This window comes from Mauremys reevesii, linkage group 16 (assembly GCF_016161935.1).
Source record: "Mauremys reevesii isolate NIE-2019 linkage group 16, ASM1616193v1, whole genome shotgun sequence".
Classification (NCBI taxonomy): domain Eukaryota; kingdom Metazoa; phylum Chordata; order Testudines; family Geoemydidae; genus Mauremys; species Mauremys reevesii.
In genome coordinates, this window is record NC_052638.1 from 11,340,886 (window position 1) to 11,364,780 (window position 23,895).

The 23,895-nt window shown below is 42.3% G+C and overlaps 1 protein-coding gene across 3 annotated transcripts in view; it reads right to left on the reverse strand.

The window, feature by feature from the left end:
* Positions 1 to 8,028: 8,028 nt before the first annotated feature.
* DNAAF1 (dynein axonemal assembly factor 1) overlaps positions 8,029 to 23,895 on the reverse strand; it is a 33,633-nt gene continuing 17,766 nt past the window's right edge. For all 3 annotated transcript variants that reach the window (XM_039503528.1, XM_039503527.1, XM_039503526.1), the window contains exons 6-14: positions 22,985 to 23,206; positions 22,050 to 22,216; positions 20,871 to 20,992; positions 18,122 to 18,336; positions 16,523 to 16,780; positions 15,721 to 15,830; positions 11,580 to 11,648; positions 8,571 to 8,952; positions 8,029 to 8,231 (exon numbers count right to left, since the gene is read on the reverse strand). In XM_039503528.1, the coding sequence (XP_039359462.1) occupies positions 8,128 to 8,231; positions 8,571 to 8,952; positions 11,580 to 11,648; positions 15,721 to 15,830; positions 16,523 to 16,780; positions 18,122 to 18,336; positions 20,871 to 20,992; positions 22,050 to 22,216; positions 22,985 to 23,206 (1,649 nt within the window). In that variant the 3' untranslated portion in view covers positions 8,029 to 8,127. The remainder of the gene's footprint in view (positions 8,232 to 8,570; positions 8,953 to 11,579; positions 11,649 to 15,720; positions 15,831 to 16,522; positions 16,781 to 18,121; positions 18,337 to 20,870; positions 20,993 to 22,049; positions 22,217 to 22,984; positions 23,207 to 23,895) is intronic.

Consider the following 23,895-nt stretch of genomic DNA (forward strand, 5'->3'; position numbering starts at 1 on the left):
AAAGCTAATGTGATGCTAATTTTTAAAAAGGGTAAAGACAATGACCTGTGTAATTATAGGCCTGTCAGCCTGACATTGATCCTGGGCAAGGTAATGGAGTGGCTGATACGGGACTCAAGTAATAAAGAACTAAAGAAGGGTAATGTAATTAATGCTAATCAACATGGGTGTATGGAAAATAGATCCTGTCAAACTAACTTGATATTTTTTTAATGAGATTACAAGTTTGGTTGATAATAGTGTTGATGTAATATACTTAGGGCTTGGCTACACTGGAGAGTTGCAGCGCTGGTGGTGGCTTTACAGTGCTGCAACTGAATCACTGTCCACACTTGCAAGGCACATACAGCGCTGTATCTCCCTGGCTACAGCGCTGGCTGTACTCCACCTCGACAAGAGGAATAAAGACTATAGCGCTGCTGATGCAGCGCTGCCCGGCCAGTGTGGCAACCAAAAGTGCTGTTATTGGCCTCCAGAAGTGTTCGGAGGTATCCCAGAATGCCTGTTCTAGCCACTCTGCTCATCAGTTCGACCTCTACTGCCCTGGCCTCAGGTGACCAACCATCAGACCCGCCCTTTAAATTCCCCGGGAATTTGAAAAATCCCCTTCCTGTTTGCTCAGCCAGGTGTGGAGTGCAATCAGTGAATCTTTCCAGGTGACCATGCCTCCACGCTCCAAACGAGCCCCAGCATGGAGCAATGGTGAGTTGCTGGACCTCATCAGTGTTTGAGGGGGAGGAAGCTGTGCAGTCCCAGCTGCGCTCCAGCCGTAGGAATTACGATACCTATGGGCAGATATCAAGGGCCATGCTGGAAAGGGGCCATGACCGGGATGCGCTGCAGTGCAGGGTTAAAGTGAAGGAGCTGTGGAGTGCCTATTGCAAAGCCCGCGAGGGAAACCGCTGCTCCGGCGCTGCCCCCACGGCCTGCCGTTTCTACAAAGAGCTGGATGCGATACTTGGGGGTGACCCCACCTCCACTCTGAGGACCACCATGGACACTTCAGAGTGGGGGAAGGAGGAGGAGGAGGAAAGCGAGAGTGAGGGTACTGGGGTGGGGGGAGACACCCCGGAGTCCCTGGAGGCATGCAGCCAGGAGCTCTTCTCAAGCCAGGAGGAAGGTAGCCAGTCGCAGCAGCCGGTACTTGGTGGAGGACAAACAGAGGAGCGGGTTCCCAGTAAGTGGCTTTTATTTTCAGGATGGAAATTTTTTGGGAGAGGAGGGAGGGTTAGGGCTGCATGCATGCATGCCTAGATGTGGAATAGCGCATTGATGTGGTCTATCATGTTGCGGTAATCGGCCTCGGTAATCTCTTCAAAAGTTTCAGCCAGAGTGTGGGCAATGCGCTTGCACAGGTTTATTGGGAGAGCCACTGTGGTCCTTGTCCCAGTCGGCTAACACGTCTGCGCCACTGTGCCGCGAGGGGTGGGGGGACCATTGCTGCACACAGGCAAGCTGCATAGGGGCCAGGGCGGAATCTGCATTGCAGTAGAAGACCCTCCCGCGCTTCCCAGGTGACCCACAGCAGCGAGATATCTTCCAGGATAAACTCCTGTGGAAACTGTTGGGATAGTGTTCAGTGTAGGTGCCCCCTGCAGCTGTTTGCTTTCCCCAACGCACAGAAACCCCAGTACAGCCCTGAACCAATCAGTCCCCCTTACTCACCATTTCGGGGCTCCCGTAGGTTATGTGCGCTCTCTTTGGGATGGGAAAATTATGCTATTGTGAAGACTGTTAATGTGCCCTGCTTCAATGTGGGGGAATTACTCTATCTGGTATAAACAATGCTGCCTCTGTTAAGTGTTGCATTTTGCCTTTACAGATGCAACCTCGAGATCTCGGCTGTCCATGTTATCACCGGCTGAGAGACTACAAAACCTCCGGAAGAGGCCGCGAAAAAGAGAAGAGGACATGCTGCAAGAAGTGATGCACCAATCTCTCACAGAGAATCAAAAAGCGCAGGAGTGGAGGGAGAGGGAAAGCAGGATCCGCAAGGAAAACGCAGCACAAAGGAAGCAAAGCACAGAGCAGCTGATAAGCATCCTGGAGCGCCAAGCGGACTCTTTCCAGGCGCTTGTAGCCATGCAGGCGGAGCACTACTGCCACCGCCCGCCTCTGCCGCCCTTGTCCCAAAGCTCTTTCCCTTGTGCCCCCATGCTAGCTCCACACCCCCTACCCCAGCATCCGGGTTCTTACCACCACCAGCTGCCTCCAACACCTGTACGTTCACCAACCAGCCCTGAGAACTACGACCCTTACCCTCTGCACTCAACCCCCATCACCATGCAGTATATGCATCCTGAAGTGCAGCAGTCATTGCACAGCACTCCAGACAGGACATATGCAAACCTGTGATTGTACAGTTCCCCACCCCACCCCCTTGCCCTGTCAGATTCCAAAAAAGTTGTGTGTCTTCAATAAATGAATTTTTGGCTTTGAAAACAGTCTTTATTATTGCAGAAAGTTAAAGATACCTTAGCCCAGGAAAGAAACAGGCACTGCAAATCAGCTTAGGAAACACAGATTCCTACTAACATTGTAACCACTGCACTTCACTCCCGTGCAAGGCACCAAACATTACTGTCGGTTTTCAGCCTCAAATTCCTCCCTCAAGGCATCCCTAGTCCTTGCAGCCATATGCTGGACCTCTCTAGTAGCCCTGCTCTCTGGCTGTGCAAATTCAGCCTCCAGGCGTTGAACCTCGGAGGTCCATGCCTGACTGAATCTTTCACCCTTCCCTTCACAAATATTATGGAGGGTACAGCACGCGGATATAACCGCGGGGATGCTGCTTTCCCCCAAGTCCAGCTTCCCATACCGAGATCGCCAGCGCCCCTTTAAACGGCCAAAAGCACACTCCACAGTAATTCGGCACCGGCTCAGCCTGTAGTTGAACCGTTCCTTGCTGCTGTCAAGGCTCCCTGTGTACAGTTTCATGAGCCACAGCATTAATGGGTAAGCGGGGTCTCCAAGGATCACAATGAGCATTTCGACATCCCCTAATGTGATCTTCCGGTCTGGGAAAAAAGTCCTGGCCTGCAGCTTCCTGAAGAGGCCAGTGTTCCGAAAGATGCGTGCGTCATGCACCTTTCCGGGCCAGCCTGTGTAAATGTCAATGAAACGCCCATGGTGATCCACAAGCGCCTGGAGAACCATAGAGAAATACCCCTTCCAATTAACGTACTCGGATGCTAGGTGGGGGGTGGTGCCAGAATAGGAATATGTGTCCCATCTATCGCCCCCCTCCACAATTAGGGAAACCCATTTGTGCAAAGCCATCCACAATGTCCTGCACCTTCCCCAGAGTCACGGTTCTTCTTAGCAGGATGCGATTAATGGCCCTGCAAAATTGCATCAACACGATTCCAATGGTCGACTTTCCCACTCCAAACTGGTTCGCGACCGATCGGTAGCTGTCTGGAGTTGCCAGCTTCCAAACTGCAATAGCCACCCGCTTCTCCATTGGCAGGGCAGCTCTCAATCTCGTGTCCTTGCGCCGCAGGGTAGGGGCGAGCTCCTCACACAGTCCCATGAAAGTGGCTTTTCTCATCCGAAAGTTCTGCAGCCACTACTCATCATCCCAGACTTGCATGACGATGTGATCCCACCACTCAGTGCTTGTTTCCCGAGCCCAAAAGCGGCGTTCCATGGTGCTGAGCATGTCTGTGAATGCCACAAGCAATTTCGTGTTATACGCATTATGCGACTCGCTATCATCGCCGGACTCCTCACTGTCACTTTGGATCTTAAGGAATAGCTCAACTGCCAAAAGTGATGTGCTGGCGAGACTCGTCTGCATACTCCTCAGCAGGTCAGGCTCCATTTCCCGCTCCTCCAAAATGGAACACAGAATCGCGCTGCACTGAAACCGTGCAAAGATGGCGCCAAGTGTGGACGGAAACACAGGGATTGCTGGAATGTGAAGCGATGCATCATTGGGCGTTGGGACAGGAACCAGAATGACCCGCCCCGTCCGCCCCCTTCCCACAACCCACGGCGCCAGAATGGGAAGAGGTGCTCTGTGGGATAGCTGCCCATAATGCACCACACCGCTGCAAATGCTGCAAATGTGGCCACACTGCAGAACTGGCAGCTGTCAGTGTGGCCACACTGCAGCGCTTTCCCTACACAGCTGTACGAAGACAGCTGTAACTCCCAGCGCTGTACAGCTGCAAGTGTAGCCAAACCCTTAGACTTCTGTAAGGCTTTTTACTTTGGGACTGCATGACGTTTTGATTAAAAAACCTAGAATGATATAAAATTAACATGGCACACATTAAATGGCTTAAAACTGGCTAAGTGATAGGTCTCAAAATGTAACTGTAAATGGGGACTAGTCATTGAGCTAGTGTATTTTCAGTGGGGTCCCACAGGGATTGGTTCTTGGCCCTATGCTATTTAACATTTTTAAACAATATCCTGGAAGAAACATAAAATCATCACAGATAAAGTTTGCAGATGACACAAAAATTGGGGGAGTGGTATGCAGTGAAGAGGACAGGTCACTGATTCAAAGTGATTTGGATTGGTTGGTAAACTGGCCACAGCCAACCAATATGGCTTTTAATACAGCTAAATGTACATCTAGGAACAAAGAAAGCAGGCCATACTTACAGGCTGGAGTACTATTCTGGGAAGCAATGACTCTGAAATGGAGGTTGTGATGGATAATCAGCTGAACATGTGCTACCCACTGCTGAAATACCACGTTCAGTTTTGGTGCCAACAATTCAAGAAGGACGTTGATGAATTGGAGACAATACAGAGAAGAACCACGAGAATGATTACAGGATTTAAAAGCATGGTTATAGTGACAGACTCAACGTGCTTAATCTGTTTAGCTTAATAAAGAGAAGGTCAAGGGGTGACTTGATTACAGTCTAGACGTATCTACACAGGGAACAAATATTTAATAATGGCCTCTTCAGGCTAGCAGAGAAAGGTATAACTTGATCCAATGGCTGGAAGTTGAAGCTAAGCAAGTTCAGACTGGAAATGAGAAGTGAGAGTAATGACCCTTGGTAAATTGTTCCAATGGTTAATGTTGGATTCTCCATTTCTGACCATTTTTAACTCAAGATTGGATGTTTTCCTGAAAGATGAAGGCTAGACATTATTTTTTAGAAGTTCTATGGCCTGTGCTATACAGGGTGGTCAGACTAGATGATCGTAACGGTCCCTTTCTGGCCTTGCAATCTATGGAAACCTGGCCATTTGCTCTCCTTTGCTGTTGTTTCATGGCATGTACAGGAGTTGTGCCTCCTAGGCCTTCTCTCTCGAGGCTTCCACTGCATGTCCCATGACTAAACATTTGTCTAATGTGAGGGTGCCTTCCTGGAGCAGCCAGTCATGTGCGGTGGTCCCAAGTTCTGCAAACAATCCTGTCTCAAATTAAGGAGTCTGTCAAGTCCCCAAATATTGCATGTAACAACCAATGTGCATAAGGCAGTAACATAGGGGTTTAATCCCCTCCGCTTCAGATTGGTATCTAGTGAAAAACCTGTGTCACTCCAGTTTCATTCTGCTTTGGGGAGCAATAGGTATCCAGGGCTCCTAGAATTACTGTGATACTTGAGGCAGTGGTGCAGACTGCTCTGGCTTCCTCCCCAATAAGGTAAAATAGCAGTTTTATTCTCCAATGTTGTCATGTTCCTGAAGGGTTAGGTTAGTGAACACCTCGAATGCCTCCTGCCACCAGGTCCCTTGCTGGGCTAGATGTGTGTGTCTGGAAAAATCCAGGACTACTGGGCGCTTCACATAGTGTTCCTACCTAGATGAAAGTTCAGCCAAGGCGATACCGGCCCTGGACACAGCACTCCTGTGAGGATCCAGCCATTAGAGACACCAGGAGTGGGCAGAAGGCGTCATGAGGGGTGCAGTGGCAGCCAGGTCATACAAGGGAACTACACAAAAGGGATAGTGACCCAAAGGAACAGGAGACACGAGCCAGCAGACAAGACCCAGAGAGCCTACAGAGATCATAACAGAATGGAAAGACAAAGAACCATCCAGAGGCTAACCCCACAGGGAGAAGACGCCACAGAAAGATAGTTTGCTAGATTTCAAATGACTGCACATGTCCATCCCACTTCAGGCAACTCACGAGCAATATGATAAAGAGGAGGGTTTCGGAGGCTGAACAAGAACTGCAACACAATTTCCAAATCTAGCAGCATCAGCCCTTGATGCTTGGGAAATAGCATAATGACTAGTGCAAGTATGTACCAATGAACAGGTTGCAGCCTTGCAAATACCACTTGAGGACACCCGATTCAGGAATTTGTGTGAGCAGGTACACACACTCTACCCGGCCATAGGTCGTGAGACGGAACTGAGAGAAGGTCAGGGAGGCCCCTCCCCTTTATACCACCAGCTTAGAAGCACAAGCAAGTGGGGAATTCATGGACGCTACAGTGGCTACCATTATGAGGAAAAACTAGCCAGCTTGGGTGAACTGGAAGTGCACACACACCTGAAGTGGATGGGACATGTGCAATCACTGAAAGTGGGAATGCTTTTCACAGGGTGGTATGTGGAGGAATTGGTTGGAGTTTCTAGCAATCTCTCCCTCTCCCTCTTTTTTAATTTCCTATTATAGGATTTCTAGGTGCTCTGCCACCTCAACTCATAAGAGGAACTTAGCTGTTTCTGATTAGCTGGGTGTAGTGCTTCATCAGATTGGGATTTGCAAGGGAATCACCTTATGCAGCAATTCAATGTGTGTGGTGAGGTACAGAGGGAGTGTGGGGGTGAAGAAGGAATTTAACCACATAGATTTTGGAGGCCATGAGCTAAGTGGATCCATGAAATTGTGTTTCCACTGGTTGTTCTCCCAAACTTCCCCTCTACAATGGCACAAAGGAAGCAAAGCACTAGAGTGAACCCCTTGCATAAATTCCTGCAGTCCTGTCCTAGTGTTCAGCAGTACTGAATGAGGAGGGGACAGAGCTCAGAGTCTCAGCTGAGCCCACACTTAATTTTGGCACAAGGCTGCCACTACAGGGTAAAAGAGAAGCCTAGAACAGAAGAAATGGTTCCCCTCGGTACAGCTTTCTTCTGGCCTCCAACATAATAGTAGAAACTTCAGGCCTGTTGTTGCTGACTGACTTGTTATTTCCCTAAAAGATTTGTGGAGCTAGTCCCAGAATTTGGGCAGTTTAGAGAGAGCCTACCAACAACAATATTGTGTGCCCTCTTCATCTCAGACGTCCCTAGCAGGTAAATATTTTAATCTATTTTAATTTTTTAAAAATGAACTGAAAAGTCTTAATTCTCGGGGCTGAGACTTGTTCCATGTATAGAAGTGTGATGTGGGGGTGCATCTTCATCACAGTTCTTTGATAAGTTAGGTTCAAGTGGCCCTAACTCTGTGTGCAAAAATGTCCACCCATAATTTGCATGCAGGAACACAGTATTTCTGTACACTTTCTGCATATAATTATGAATATCAGAACTTTACAATCTTAACGTATCCTACTAAGAAGCAAACTAACTTTATTTTCAGTGAGCACGTTTGGTAAGTATTTGCTGGAATATACACACATGGATATTGTACAAATTAACAATGCAACACCTTAATAACCGGATTTTCTTTAGACCGAACAAAAATAAATGTAACACAGTGGATTAAAACTACAGCAATAAATGAAACATTTAACATCCCTATTTTTTGAAAGAAATAACTTCTCAAAAGAAACCTGAATTCAACCTTTAAACATTACTGACCTGATTTTTTGAAGGTACTGAGCGCTCACAAGTGATTGACTGCAATGGGCGCTATAGGTGCTCAGCACCTTTGAAAATCAGACCACAATGCACTTGGTACTGGTGGGTAAGCTGGCAATTAGCCCCTCTCTTCTGCATAGCAGTGTGGCACAGTTTTGTCTGGCATCATTCACAGAAATACTTGACTTTAATGTAGTGCTGCAGAGAGCTATACGGTTATGTTGGCCATGACTGGCTGACTTTGTGATAGAACACAAAGTTCCTATATTAAGGCAGTCATTTGATGAATGACATCACACAAAGTGTATTTTCAGGTGTTTTACTGAGGGACCCACTGTAGGAGTAACCACAAATAGTGGGCTGGATGGTGTATTCCATATTTGGTCCATTTTTATTCATCACTTAATCTAACCCATACTCGATGTCCTCGTTATCTTGTTGTGGTTTATGAGGGGATCCTCCATTTTCTGCCAGGCACTGCACCATTTTGTCCTCAGTGCTGTTCTCTGTTAAAGCATGAAGACAAGTGAAATTGTGATTAATCATCTTTATTACTGGAAAAAGAAACAAATCCCAATTATTGAAACCTACTATGAACATTTGCATGGAAATAGTCACAGAAAAATACTCTGTCTCAACCTACTGGGATCCCAGTAGGGTATAACAAACTTGGGGGAAGAGAGCACTCAGGGATTTCCTCAGTCCCTTCTTTCCCCAAGTCCTAACTAGCTAAAGTCACTGACAATGGGTGAACAAACTCCTTCTTTCAAAATACAGCCATCATCTCCATTTCCCCGCTTGTTTACCTGCTTTGTCCCCCCTTTTAAATTCTGTTATAATCTTACCAGGGCAGGAGGGTTTGATGTGACTGTCTTTGTTGTCCAATTCCTCTGGGGTTAGGTCATCCACTTTACTGTAGGCTGCTGATGTCAGTATCTCATCCATTGGTTCAGCAATAATCTCTTGTATCAATGGTTTCAAAGGTTTGGCTTGTTTGACTTTGATCTCTAAGTCTCTCTCTGGACTCCAAGGCTCTGCTAAACCTTCTACAAGGAGTCTTGTGGTTTCCCTTTGACTGTCTTCAGGTACCTTACATATATTTGAAAAGATGGCTGTTGGGATCTCTTCGGTTATTGAGTCCCCAAATAAGGTTTTGTTTTCCTCTGAAGCAGAGTCCTTGTCATCACTCACTTCAGAAATGATTTCAATCTTTGGATGACATGCTTGCTATAAAGGTAGACAACATAATTGAAAATAATCTGTTACTACTGAAGTAGCCACTAAGGGATGGACTATTACAATTCAAAGGCAAACTTCTGCTTTTAGATCCAGGAGACAGTTCTCAGTTTTAATACCCTGCTTCCCCACGCAACATCCACTTCATACAGAGACCAAGGAAAGCAGAAATATCAGGGTTGCCTGGTGGAAAAGAGCTGATTTTTCCCCCAATCAGTTATCAGACATCAGTCTTAACTGGCATGTCATAAACTAATTACAGTTCAGGAGGCACACTTGATTAAGCAGTTTTCAATGTTGGAGGATCTACAGCCTATAAAACTTTCTAGATGCCGCCGCTAACTAAAATGATCAGAAACTATTCATAAAAAACTATTTGTTTTTTGTTTTTAAAGAATATAAATTTCTAATGTATGCCAGGAGTCAGTCACCAAATTGAAGTACCAATAAATTATGTCTTTCAGATTTTTTAATTAAAACAATCAAAACAAATCAAAGCTGTATAAATGGCAAAGCAGTTGAGGTTACTTGTGCCTGTCCCACTTATGGAGTGGGACTTCTTGGGCCCTGTGCTTTTTTTCAGCCTTAGGGGAGAGGTTCTCATGCAGTATTTCTGGCAGTCTTGTCAGGCTCTCTTGCCTGTCTCCAGTGGTTCCGATTGGCCCATTCCTGGGCCACGGGGAAGTTGGCTGGCTCCCTGATCCCAGCTCCTCAGGGATTCAGCCTGCTCTAAGTCAGGTCATTTGCATCAAAGCTCAGAAGTCACATGATGTCAGGGGGCAGAGATTACATGGAACAAGACCAGGGTACACTTGGGGCTACAGGCAGAGCAGCAGCATGGGATCTCCATTGGGACTTCTGATCAGAGCTAGGGTACTGTGGCAGCCCCAGGGTGACCCTGTGGGGCCCTCCTGGAAGTGCTCTCCATTGGGGTTTGTGTCTGAATGACAGCCTTTATCTTGCACTTGGCTTCAGCTCTGCTGGAGTCAGAGTGCTGGTTGGCTTCCCCTAATCCAGGGACAAGTGAGGGAGGGTGGACAAATTGAGGATGATCCTGGTAGGGACCCTCCATTAGCACCTGTGGGTGAGTTACAGTGTGCTGTGGGAGGCAGGTGCCCAAGGATCCCTCCTGCTCCTGATTTTCCTCCTCTTCCCCTGGAGGGACAGGTGATGTGGGATCAATACAGTGCAGTGGGGGGCCCTGAAAGAGCCATTTACCTATGCCAGTCCCACATACAAGAATGGGGGTAAATTTGGGCTGAGAACCGCAGTTTTGATTTCTATGGATGGAGGGCTATTAAGCTAAATACAAACTGGACATCCTTTTGATGAATGTTTATTCTTTGCAGGAGGGAAAATTTTGGGGAGTGGGCTTACTCCCAAGGGTCCATGTAAAGAAGGAAGGGATGAAGCCAGCATGGAAAATTACACATGGGACTAGTTACAGTCTAAGGCTGCAATCTTGCTAGTTTTTCTCCCTATTTGATTTTCTGTCAGCTGTTAACCTCAATAACTATGCGTAAATGATTGTGTCTCATTCCCCAGCACTGCCTGTACAAATGTGTACTGAGTCTTTCTTTCACAAGATGGCACTATTCTAACAGATTAAAATGCAGTGCAAGCTGACCAAATAGTAGATCTGGTCAAGTATTTGCATCAGAACAAATTATTAATTGAGGATTAGAGCATTCCCAAATAAATTCTTTCTATGTTTCCAGATTCAAGTCCAGAGGAGAAGAAAAAACCACATGGATTTTTCTGTTATAAGCGAATCAAAGGTCCTTTTAAGATTGCATAAAGTAGACTCCTGCCTCATGTGAAGGGGGACTAAAAATTCTGGAAAGTTTCTGAAGGTGCTTCTATTGTTGCCATCCCCTGGGTATAAGTGACTGAAGAATGGGGAGGTGACTAGTGATGAGAAATATTTTCTTAGGTAGCTTTCCAATTTTAATGTATCTAGTTATATAGTGTATCCAATTAAGCCAATATTAATAGCTTCTATATAACACCAGGACAGAAAAATACCATATTGTATCATTTATATGTAATACTATAAAAATTGACATTCACCTGGGACTTGACAGCTGCCACTATGCTGCACATTTTGCTCATTTGGAATCTCATTGGCAACTGTGGGTTTAAAACTAACTGCAGGCTCCTACCAACAGAGCAGAATAAGACTATATCTTATGGCTGTTTGCAGCATTGGGCCTACGAAATCCAATTGAGAACTTCTTATTTTATTCGGTAGAGGGCAGTTTGTCAATCAAACCAGTTCATTACAGTAAATGTATATCATTCTTTTACATTTTATAAGTAAAAATGAAATACAATACACTCTTAAGAGGTTCATCTTATTTAGGTTTCACATTACTATCCTTTTATTGTTACAGTGTGATAATGTGGCAATTCAAATTGAAAGGTAACATGCAACTCATCGTTTTAATGTATAGAGAATGTGCTGGTAAATTTTGCCAATCACATTTTATAAATTAAATCACTATTTCACCTCTCGAACAGAAATGCACCATTTGTACTTTATTGTACATATTATAACGTATTAGTAAATGTGAGTAGAAGAGCACCAGCCTGATAAGAATAATTAGCAAGAAGCTCACCTTTCTGATTGAGTTTTCCTCTACTGGTGAGAATTCACTAACATCCACATCTTCTAAATCAGGCAGTTCCTGAAGAAGATCACAAAATAGCTTATCAACCGTATAAGCAATTTTTAACTCCTAAAAAGCAAAACCCTATTTGAAACCTGAGCTCTGAAGCAAAACTTTTAAAACAGACACTCGAATTAGAACTCCCCACAATTGTGTCCCCCCTCCAAAATGGCAGCCTTGTCTTTCAAATGCATGCCTAGTATGGAATAGAATATCTGCTTCCAAAATCAGGCTAGCAATAGTTTAGAGTGCCAAATCCACTCTACTACCATGCAGGAGGAAGGAAGGAGAAAAGGATAGGACAGCTCTAAAAAGATAGTGAAGAAGAAGAAGCAGTGTTCACTCCTGCATGTCAGCCCACAGAAACCCATCTACATGCCCACTGTCAGGTAGGGGGGGATCTCTAGGGCATAGGCTGATTTGGGGCTCTCCAGGGAACATCTGCACTGCGTATGTGCTGCTCAAACCCAAGAGATTTCTACATAGAAATGTTAATGCTGCTTCCTACTCCACTCCCCTTTTGTGACATCTATTCCTCTCAGAGGTGGTCATCTGCAACTAAAGTGGGGGGATGTAATAGCAGCATGGCTTCTGGGTAAGCTCTATGAGGAATGGAAGGCAGGTGGGAGTGAGGGAAGTGTAGCTTCTTGCAAAAGGCTCACCCAATCCCGTATTGCTTTTACTATGAAATTATTGCTTATATGAATGACTGACCTACATTTTTGCACACAAACACTGCCGTTATATAAGATCATTTACAAATATTTTCATAACACTGTGCTCCCTAAAGATGCTGGTTACTCGTTAGCTGCCCATTAGCTAATATTGATTAGTCACCTGTTCTTTTATTGCACTACTATGCAGGGGTGAAAGTGGGCTGGTATGGCATACTGGTAAGACGAGGCCGCTGGTACCGGCCCCTATGCAGCCAACGTTAAAGCACAGTGGTACCTAGGTCATATAAGGGTACTACACAAGAGGGATAAGTGACCCAAAGGAATTTACAAGCCAGTTGACAACAGAGATAACAGAATGGAGCCCCCCATCTCCTGACACTCCTCTGCACCCCGCTCAGCTAAATTCAGAAAGCAGAAGTCAATGGAAAGGTCTGTAATATGTATATCCATGACTCAGCAACGTGAAAAAGTAATATAAATTCTACATGTGAGTGTTCTCAAACGATTTACCATTCAGCCCTTCTTTTATCAAAGGAAATAAACTAAGAGAGGAGAGAGCCAACACAATAATAGGAAATGGATGGCAGTTCCCCTCGCATAGAGGTCAGGAAAGGGTAAGTGGAGTCTCCATCTGAGCACCCAGGGAGAGGCATGCATTTTTACGTAAGTTCAAGGTTAACTCTTCAACCTCACATTATCTCACACACATTGGCAGAGTAGTAGAGGGGAGTTTAAAAATCCAAAGACTGACCAAAAAACTTGATTTGATTTTTTTTAAATCTCATGATTTTTGGGTCCAACTCGTGATTTTTGATCTCTTGAGGTTGGCAATACTGAAGCAATAGAACGCACAGATTAATTTTTAAAAATGAAGGGGGTTGCTGCTGGAGCTTCTAGGCTCCCACACTCCCTGCTCTTCCTGCTTGTTACTGGTTGATAAAATGATGTGGAACTGCTACAGGATAAAGGGATCTGCTGGCTGGCACTGGCACAGCCCCTTTGCAAAGGGTTCCCTCTATCCTTCCTACTTAAGTCACTTCTAAGTACCACTGTAAACACCATGGCAGGAGTGCTGGGTATTGTACTATTGGTAGAGCTTCTCTCCACTGGTCTCATCACTGTCCTTCCTATTGATGTCACTGATGAGTGCAGTAGCACGAGTATTGGATGTTGCTGCCAGAATGTGTCTCTACTGTTGAGCAATTCTGAAAACAGCTGCAGAATAGAGAACTGTAGGGCACTGGCATTTGTTAGCATTTTATCTCGGTCTTGTTTCTTTGTCTGTATAGCTCAGAGATGAATGTCTCCTAAGAGTCAAAGGAAACTCATGCAACAAGACGTTGTTATACCCTTTTTTTAGGAGGAAGCTATAGTACCTATTTTTATTTTTCATGCATCACTGAGTTCTTTTAAACATATCTTTCTCAATCTGAATGAAACAAATTCATGAGAATGGTATTGAATACTTTTTAACCAACTATGAGGGCAACTGCAAAGGGGCTTGATCTGCGGACAGGTAGCCCCATGAAAAGAAATCCTTCATAGCTAGGGCCCTACCAAATTCATGGTCCATTTTGGGCAATTTCATGGTCATGAGATTTAAAAAATGGTAAATTTCATTATTATAGCTATTTAAAACTGAAGTGTCACTGTGGTGTAATTGTAGGGGTCCTGACCCAAAAAGAAGTTTGTTTGGTTTTTTTGCAAGGTTATTGTAGGGGGCGTTGCAGAACTGCTACCCTTACTTCTGTGCTGCAGCTGGTGGAGGCACTGCCTTCGGTGCTGGACAGCTGGAGAGCAGCAGCGGCTGCTGGCTGGGAGCCCAGCTCTGAAGGCAGAACCACTGCCAGCTGCAGCGCAGAAGTAAGGATGGCATGGTATGGTATTCCCACCCTTACTTCTGTGCTGCTGGTGGTGTGGCACTGCCTTCAGAGCTGGGCACCTAGCCAACAGCCACTGCTCTCCGGCCGCCCTGCTCTGATGTCAGTGCAGAAGTAAGGGTGGCAATACCATGACCCCCCTAAAATAACCTTGTGACCCCCCTGCAACTCCCTTTTGGGTCAGGACCACCAATTTGAGAAATGCTGGTCTCCCCCATGAAATCTGTATAGTATAGGGCAAAAACACACAAAAGACCAGATTTCATGGGGGGAGACCAGATTTCACAGTTCATGACGTGTTTTTCATGGCCATGAATTTGGTAGGGCCCGACTCATAGCCCAGGTGATTTTCCCAGTGAGGGTGCACACAATACTGAGATTGCTTTTAAGCTAGTTTTTGAGTGGCTTCAAAATCTGCACTCTAAACTGATACCATACAAATTGCAGATTAAGGGCTTGATCCAGCAAATATTCACAGAAGGATAAAGTATAAAGTAACCAGTGGGAGTACATTGTAGCGAGCATTCCACCAAGGCAAAAAGTGCCCCCCCCCTTAGGGAAAGAGAAACTAAAAGACAATTAAAAGATACATTGCTAATAAAACACAATTTACTGCATCCTGATTCTAAATAAGAGAACAGAGAGAGTGCTTTGAAAAATAATAATTTCAGAATTCTGGGTTTGTCAGTAGGGGCAGAATCTGCATCCCTTAAAGTTTAAAAATGATTTTTTTTCTTTTTTGGTTACTTTAGATTCTCTATGCTATTACATATAGAGAGATTTTTTTTCAGTGGGATTACTCATATCCTTAAAGTTAAACAAATAAGTAACTATAATTATCTACATACTCAGGGCCCAAATAACAGAAAAAGGGTATTAGATTGGTAATCTTTCATTATATATATTGGCTAATGTATATTTCTTTATTTTTTTTAAATATAACTATTGTTGAAGGATTACCTATTGCTCTAGACTCAAATAATATGTATACAAAATGGCTGGGTGGCTATTTATTCCTCATAATTTTTTGTTCAGTAGTTTATATTTTTCATTGTACATTAGATTTGGGTTTTGGCTAACTCTTGGATACATTTTTTCCCAATGAGAATTGTAATAATACAATACAATAATACAATAATTATATTGTAATTGAGATGTTTTTAAAATTGAAAACTTTTTTTTTTTTTTTTACAAAATGAAAGTAGATTTCAGAGTTCTAAAGAGTTTGACTTTAGAACTACTATTTGCAACAGAGCAGATGAGATGTGGAAGATGTGTCAAGAAATTTACCAAGGGAACTTCAGAAAACCTCGCCAGATGCCATGAAGTTCCTAGCAGGAGATGTTGCATTGTCCTTCATATTTTTTTCCAGGGAATTTTTGTTGGCAGTGAAAAGTTTCTACAAAACCTGGGCCTCACACAATTGTTTAGCCAGTATATAAGAGGAGTGAATTTGTGGGCAACAGATGTGATCTAAATTTGGATCCCTCAAAATACAAAACAAATGATTATATACTCAGCCCTAATACATACATCAATGAAAAGCTTCTCTGGTATCTCCAGTTTAATTTGCTCTGTTTCTGCAGACTCATCCAGTTCAGTAACCAGGGCACCTTCGGTAGCCATATTCCCTACTAGTATCGCTAAGGAAAAAGGAAAAATATTTAGTCAGTTATTTGTCTGTTAAGTCCCTAATTCAGGTCTGTCTCCCTTCTGATATTCAAAGCTATCACTGATCTAAATTCATCTTATCTCCAGTCTCTGGCCTTGTCTATGCCAAGGAAATTTGGATTTTTCTGCATTCATGAAACTCAATGTGTTAGAAAATATAAGAGTATGTCTAACTTGCAGAATTAGGTCCAAAGTACATGAGAAATTTTTAAGATTAGGAAAGTGTTATTAGACCCGACATGATGAATCTTTTCTTTCATTATAGATTTCCAAAGTTTTGCACCCAATCCAGCCGTATCTCACTTTTCTGTCTTTACATCATACCAGTGAATGCCTTTGAATTATATAAGTTGATTTTTGCATTTTGAAAGAAAGAAATTGAAATGTAGGTCAACGCAATTGTTTCACTTATAAAGGCACCAAAGTATCAGCCCCCTTCCCCCTTTTTAAAAAAAACTTTATTGGTGTTTAATGCCATGTTACCCAAAACTCCATTTTCCTCAGTTTCATACTGTGGAAAGATGCTAAGCCAAGTTCCTCATTCTTACATCCCAGGCAACCCCAATGAATTCAATCAGGTCACTGGGGATGTATATCAGCAAAAAGTTTGGCTCATCAATCTGTTTCTCTTCACTTCTGTTTGGCTCTTTACAGCATACATTACCTTCTTCATTAGTACTGAAATTTGGGTATTTGTGAGAATTAGCTTCTTGCCCATCCTTCTGAATGTTACCAGTAACGTTAGTATGCAGGCGATCCAGCTCTTCTTTACTTGATGTTTCAGCTAAAACTTCATCATGGGCCTCCATGCTTTCATTTACAAATTTCTTAATCTTCTGAGTTTCTGTCTCGTCAGAAGCATTTGAAATCCCTGAAGTATTGTTAGTCACATCGCTGCTGTAACTTGTGGGTGGAACCTCTCCTAAAGCAGTAGGAAAGTCAATAAAAGTAAAGCAGTAGAGCAAGTTCTTGCAGGGTAAGAGTATTCAGGCTGTAATATATGGTCTTCACCCTTAGCTCTCAAACACACACCAAAAAGCTCTTTTCTATTTGGTCTGTCATTCAGGAATCAATATCTCTCAGGTGCTATAGACATGTTGTGCAAGTGGTTTGCCCATCTGCCAGTGCCCAGTCAAAAGAGCTGATCCAGGAAAAGCATTTAAGCAAATGCTTAACTTTAAGTATTTGAATTTAAGCCAATGATTTCAAAAGGATTACTTATGTACCTGAAATTAAGTACATGGTTCAGCATTTTTCTGGATAAGAACCAAAGAGGGAGTTCCTTACATAAATTTCATAACTCTGAGATCTCATCTATTTGTTGCAAAACTGCCTCTAATCTCTAAAATTTTAATCAGTGGGTAGATCCCTGAAAATATGCTTTGTAGGCAAACACTCTGGCTACACTTGGCTTGTGGGCGGTGTTTTGGCCATCTTGCAACCTATTTGCTGTTACCCGAAGTCTCAGCTGGGAAGTTTTACTATTCATACACTGCTTATGTTAAGTAATGTGGAAGGAGATTCCATGGTGTAGAGATGGCAGAAAGTGAAGTGAGTTGTTAAAATCATCCACACACAGCTTGCATAACAGTGACTGCTGATAAGTTACAGGCTCCAGTCCTGACTGTCAATTAATATAGTAGAGAATGATAGCTGAGATACGGACAGAAAACTGTCTGGTTTTTTTTAAAGATCCTTTTTACCTTAATGTATTTAGGAACCTTTGGGAATATTGATTTATTTTAAAATATCAATATATGGGGAAAATAACTGCTTGATTCCTTCTAAAATCACTTTCTATGCAGTGTTGGTGTAGCTGTGTCAGTCCTAGGATATTATAGATACAAGGTGGGTGTTGGTACTCTCTGAGTGCCTTTCCCAGACCTGTATAACTCCAAAGCTTCTCTCTCTCACCAACTGGAGCTAGTGCAATAAAAGATATTACCTAACCCACCTTGTCTTTTAGATCAGTGTAAGATATCATCTTTATTATTGCAGCATCAGGGCTGCATTAAATCGTCTAAGCTATAGTCAACTTGTCAAATTCTGTTCTCATTTTCTACAGACATATACTGTTGTAACTCCACTGAAGTCAGTAGAATTACTCTGGATGTACACTCATGAAAATAAGAAGAGAATTTTGTGCACTGATCATTGCTTGATAAAAAGTAATGTCAAAGTAAGGTAATATTAGGCAGTTAGAATGTCAATTAGACTTAAAGCAGAGAGAAACAGGAGCTTTATCCAAAAGCTTATCACAAACCTTCCTGGGCCTCTGTTGTGCCTCTATTTTCACACTTTCTAAGTATATCTCTTTCTTCCTTTTCTCTTTGTCTTTTCTTCTCTTCAGCTTTTCGCCTGATCGCTGTTAGCGCATCAATGCTGTCTTGGATCTTCTTTCTCTCCCTGGTCTCCCATTTTTCCCTTTCACTCTTCTCTGCTTCACGCCCACCCATGGCCCAGGCTTCTGCACAGGCTCTAATGACAATAGACAAGACCACTGTAACATAGTTTTGTAAATACAGTGGCACAGTGTGTTCATGAGGAAAGGGAGCCTTCAAATGTCTATTTGCAAGAGAAGAAAAGTTACTGAGCAGATGAGCATCAGAAAAAATGCTTCCCTGAGCAGCAAGGACTGCTATGTAAGGTACAGATATTTTGTAGGTGAAACAGAACAGATAAGGAACACAAGTTTGTAAAGGCTAGTGATTACAACAACAGAGTTTGCATCTTTTGTTAGTAAAATTTTAAATAAGTCCCAAATTCTGATCTTTATGCCTTCTGTGCTAGCACTCTGACATCATGAGCAGAGTTTGGGCTACTGATTATGGAGAAAAGCAATTATGTATAGGAATATACCCCATTCTGAGGAAGATATTGTGTTTCCTTATATTAAGAATTTAGAATGCAGAGCTCTTAACTGTAAGATACTAGTGTACACAAGGCCACCTATCCCCACTTATAACCTATGGTCATAAGAACATAAGACTGGCCACATTGGGTCAGACCAAGGGTCCATCTAGCCCTGTATCCTGCCTTCCAACAGTGGCAAATGCCAGGTGCTTCAGAGGGAATGAACAGAACAGGCAATCAAAGAGTGATCCATCCCCTGTCTTCCACTCCCAGCTTTTAGCAAACAGAGGCTAGGGACACTCAGAGCATGGGGTTGCATCCCTGACCATCGTGGCTAATAGCCTATCCTCCATGAACTCATCTAGTTCTTTTTTCAACCCTGTTATAGTTTTAGCCTTCACAACATCCCCTGGCAATGAGTTCCACAGGTTGACTGCACTGTATGAAATACTTCCCTTTGTTTTAAACCTGCTGCCTATTGATTTCATTGGGTGCCCCCTAGTTCTTGTGTTATGTGAAAGACTAAATAACACTTCCTTATTCATTTTCTCCACACCAGTCACAATTTTATAGACCTCTGTCATATCTCCTTGGTCATCTCTTTCCCAAGATGAACAGTCCAAGTCTTTTTAATCTCTCTTCATACAAAAGCTGTTCCATATCTCTAATAATTTTTGTTGCCCTTCTCTGTATCTTTTCCAATTCCAACATATCTTTTTTGAGATGGAGCGACCAGAACGGCACACAGTATTTAAGGTGTGGACATACCATGGATTTCTATAGTGGCATTATGATATTTACTGTCTTATTATCTATCCCTTTCTTAATGGTTCCTAACACCATGTAAAAGCAACAAAGAATCCTGTGGCACCTTATAGACTAACAGACGTTCTGCAGCATGAGCTTTCGTGGGTGAATACCCACTTCTTCAGATGCAAGTGGTGGAAATTTCCAGGGGCAGGTTTATATATGCAAGCAAGAAGCAAGCTAGAGATAACGAGGTTAGTTCAATCAGGGAGGATGAGGCCCTGTTCTAGCAGTTGAGGTGTGAAAACCAAGGGAGGAGAAACTGGTTCTGTAATTGGCAAGCCATTCACAGTCTTTGTTTAATCCTGAGCTGATGGTGTCAAATTTGCAGATGAACTGGAGCTTAGCAGTTTCTCTTTGAAGTCTGGTCCTGAAGTTTTTTTGCTGCAGGATGGCCACCTTAAGATCTGCTATTGTGTGGCCAGGGAGGTTGAAGTGTTCTCCTACAGGTTTTTGCATATTGCCATTCCTAATATCTGATTTGTGTCCATTTATCCTTTTCCTTAGAGACTGTCCAGTTTGGCCGATGTACATAGCAGAGGGGCATTGCTGGCATATGATGGCATATATTACATTGGTGGACGTGCAGGTGAATGAACCGGTGATGGTGTGGCTGATCTGGTTAGGTCCTGTGATGGTGTTACTGGTGTAGATATGTGGGCAGAGTTGGCATCGAGGTTTGTTGCATGGGTTGGTTCCTGAGCTAGAGTTACTATGGTGCGGTGTGCAGTTACTGGTGACTAACATCATGTTTGCTTTTTTTGACTGCTGCTGGATATTGAGCAGAAGTTTTCAGAGAACTATCCACAAGAATTCCAAGATCTCTTTCTTGACAGTTAAGAGCTAATTTAGACCTCATCATTTTGTACATGTAGCTGGGATTATATGTTTTCCAATGTGCAATACTTATCAACACTGAATTTCTTCTGCCATTTTGTTACCCGGTCACCCAGTTTTGTGAGATCCCTTTGTAACTCTTCACGGTCTGCTTTTGACTTAACTATCTTGAGTAATTTTTTATCATTTGTAAATTTTGGCACCTCACTGATTTACCCCTTTTTCCAGATCATTTATGGATATATTGAACAGCACTGGTCTGAGAACAGACTCCTGGGAGACTCCACTATTTACCTCTTTCCATTCTGAAAACTGACCATTTATTCCTATTCTTTGTTTTCTGCCTTTTAACCAGTTACTCATAAACAAAAGGGCCTTCCCTCTTATCCTGGGATGCCTTACTTTGGTCACATTCTTCTTCTCCATGCATGACAAAAATATTGATAAAAATGGAATGTGTGATAATTAGTATTTAATCTGCATTGCTATGTAAAGAAGACTTCACTATTTCTCACCTGTCCTTTGGAAAAACTGGCCTATCATCCAGGTATGTTAACTGTTTTAGTCGAATAGTAAGTGTCCTTCTATAATTAGGAATTTTCTTAATCACTTCATTTCCCATCAAATTCAGCACACGCTATAAAAGCAAGGTACATAGTTTTTAAAAAAGAGGTAAAAATTAACTCCTGATAGGCACTTTCTCTATAATCTGTGAACCCAAGAGGCTTAAAAAAAAAAGAGTGATATACCCCAGAATGCAAACAACATGGGGAAAACCTCCAATCATGGACAAACTTGCATTAATAATAACATTTAATTTTTTTAAAAATTGCTACAGTAGTATTTGCTGATAATCACAGACCTAATCTTACTAATTTCCTATTCAATCTAGCTATCTCCAAGCAGTTTTTTGGTAGTTAAGGTTCAGTTTAAATTACAGTATAAAAATTATTTTCCATCTCATCAGGGCTATCTTTGTTTTTACAAAGAAACCAAACTTGCACATACAATACAGAGAAAAAAATGTCCATGAGACTACAGTAGGTAGCATTAAGATTACAATAAGGGTCTTTGACAACAATTTGGAGCTTTTCTAACTGTACAATACTTAGTTTTTTTCCCTAGAATTCAAATAATCTATGGAACTTCTTTTAAAAGTTCAGGGGAAGAATCAGAGAAAATATTTAGAGACTATAACAAATCAATGGAGCTGGGTGAATTTTTGGGGGAAAATACTTTATTTGCCGAAAAATGCAGCTTCAGGTTGACTGAAACTGTTTATGAATTTGGGTTGAATTTAGTGAACAGTTTCAGATGAGGAAAAATTATTCCAAAGAAGTTGAAACATTTTATTTTGAATTTTAGCTAGGTTTAACTAAAAACTAAAAAAGGGGGTGGGGGAGCTGTGTGTTTAAAAATAACCAAAAACACCTGATGTCTAAATGTATCATTTTTGGGCAAAACATTTTGTTCAACCCAAAACGATATGTGACTTTTTCAGTGAACCAAAAATTCAATTATTTGCCCAGTGCTACTAACCATATACTTTTTCTCTAAAACACCTTCGTCTAATGAAGATGAAGTTCTACTATTATTGTGTATTGGGTTCTCTCTGATAAGACAATTTAATGAGGCTATTGTCTCTAACTCATGTAGGTGAACATATACAAAATCCTCATGTATATTTTGCTTACCAAATCAGGCATGGTCTCCAGGATATTTAGAATATTTGGATCATCTAACTTGTTGTGAGAAAGGTCAAGGACACAGATGGTTGGGCACTCCTGCAGGTGCTGTATGTCTTCCACTGTTTGTAACTTATTGTGAGCAATCTGCAGAGTGTGCAGAACACTCAGACAAGCTGTTGGACAATAACAATACAATGAAAGGAAAATTAATTCACAGCCTTCTGTGCAAGGAGAATTTTCTGGACAGAGTAGAAAACTGCTGCTTTAAATATCATGACTATTTTTCACTTTGTGACTGTTTCATATATATTTGATGTCTGGCAATGTATTTTCAAGCCTTTCCCCCCCACACCATTTCTGTTTCTTTATCACAAAGCCTAGAATGCCTGAGTATGTTTTAAATGCATATTTATCTTTTGAAATAGTCAATTACACAGAAGCAAGAGCCACTATTTCAAGTTAGTTCTAAAACACACAAGTGGTGGTGCACAGAAATCCCTCTTTATCATGTCAAGTGTAGCTACCTCAACATGGCATAAATTCCTCTGTAGTCAGGAAAGATTTGGCTATCATGTCCTTGGCCACTAGTGCACATCCAACTTAAAACACAAATGAAAAAGTGCTAGGTAAAGAGGAATGAAATCAAAGGATTCAGTAGGTATTCCAAGATAAGGAATAACTTTATATAAATTGTTCAAGTCATCACTGTCAGTAACTGTAAAACCTGTTCTTTTGATCAATTAACCCCTCCAAAATTTAAATTTTAAACACATAGGTTTGACTTTCCATCCAAAAGCCTCCCTGAAATTGCTTCTGCACTTTTTGCAAATATTTTAACCCAGTTAAAAAAACCCTGCAAAATATGATCACTAGTAATTAGTAAGTTGATGCATGGAAAAATGAATACAACATAAATGAAACACTACACTAGAAATACTTACAGAGGTTTTCAATAATCTTGATATAATTGTTACTGAGGTTGAGCGAATCCAGCTTTTGCAGGGGTTCCAGGTTTTCAATTTTATTAATTAAATTGAGGTGCAAGTACAGGCAGCGCAACTCTGTCTGAGCCTCCAGGTTCTCAATTTTTGTTAAACCATTGCATTCAAGCCATAGACACTTTAATCCTGTATACTCTTCAAGATTCTCAAGGCGGTCAAATCCTGCAGAAAACAGGGTTTAAATAAGAAGAGATTGGCTGAAAATGAGTATAGAGAAAAATTAAGTAATGATGCTGATGTAACCTGTGATCCATGACAGTGAGGGTATAGCTTTTACAGTATTTCAATTGAATTGACATAGTGATCAATAGTTCTGTGTTAAACCACAGTGTCCCTAGTGAGTGAGTCTGTCACCTGTGAAGCTACAGTTTTAAAATCAGCGGGGTGAGAGTGACCCTGGGAGATTTTCTTAGGTCTGGAGACTCCCTAGGAGCACACAAAGAATTAATACAATGGCCACAAACACAGTCACAAATAAGGAATGTTGTCCATATTATAAGTTTCACTAAACAGATAATCAATGTTACAATCACCAACACATATACAAAACCTGAAAGAGCCCATGCAATACCCAGCACGGTATTCTGTACACATATGACCATTAGATTTACAGCTAAAACAGGTGTTAGAAAGGAAAAATTGGCATCTAATTGAAATTAGTAATATGGATCAAGCAAAGCAAACATTGAACAAATTATTAGATGGAACGGATGCAGTATTAACCACCCCTGTAGGGATGGATTGTTGTCCAAAGTATCCTCACTACAGGCATTATTTTTGCCTTAGGTTATATGGGAGGAAAGATTAGGACTTTAAGCGAAGAAATGCACAGAGACCAGCCTGGTTCAGTC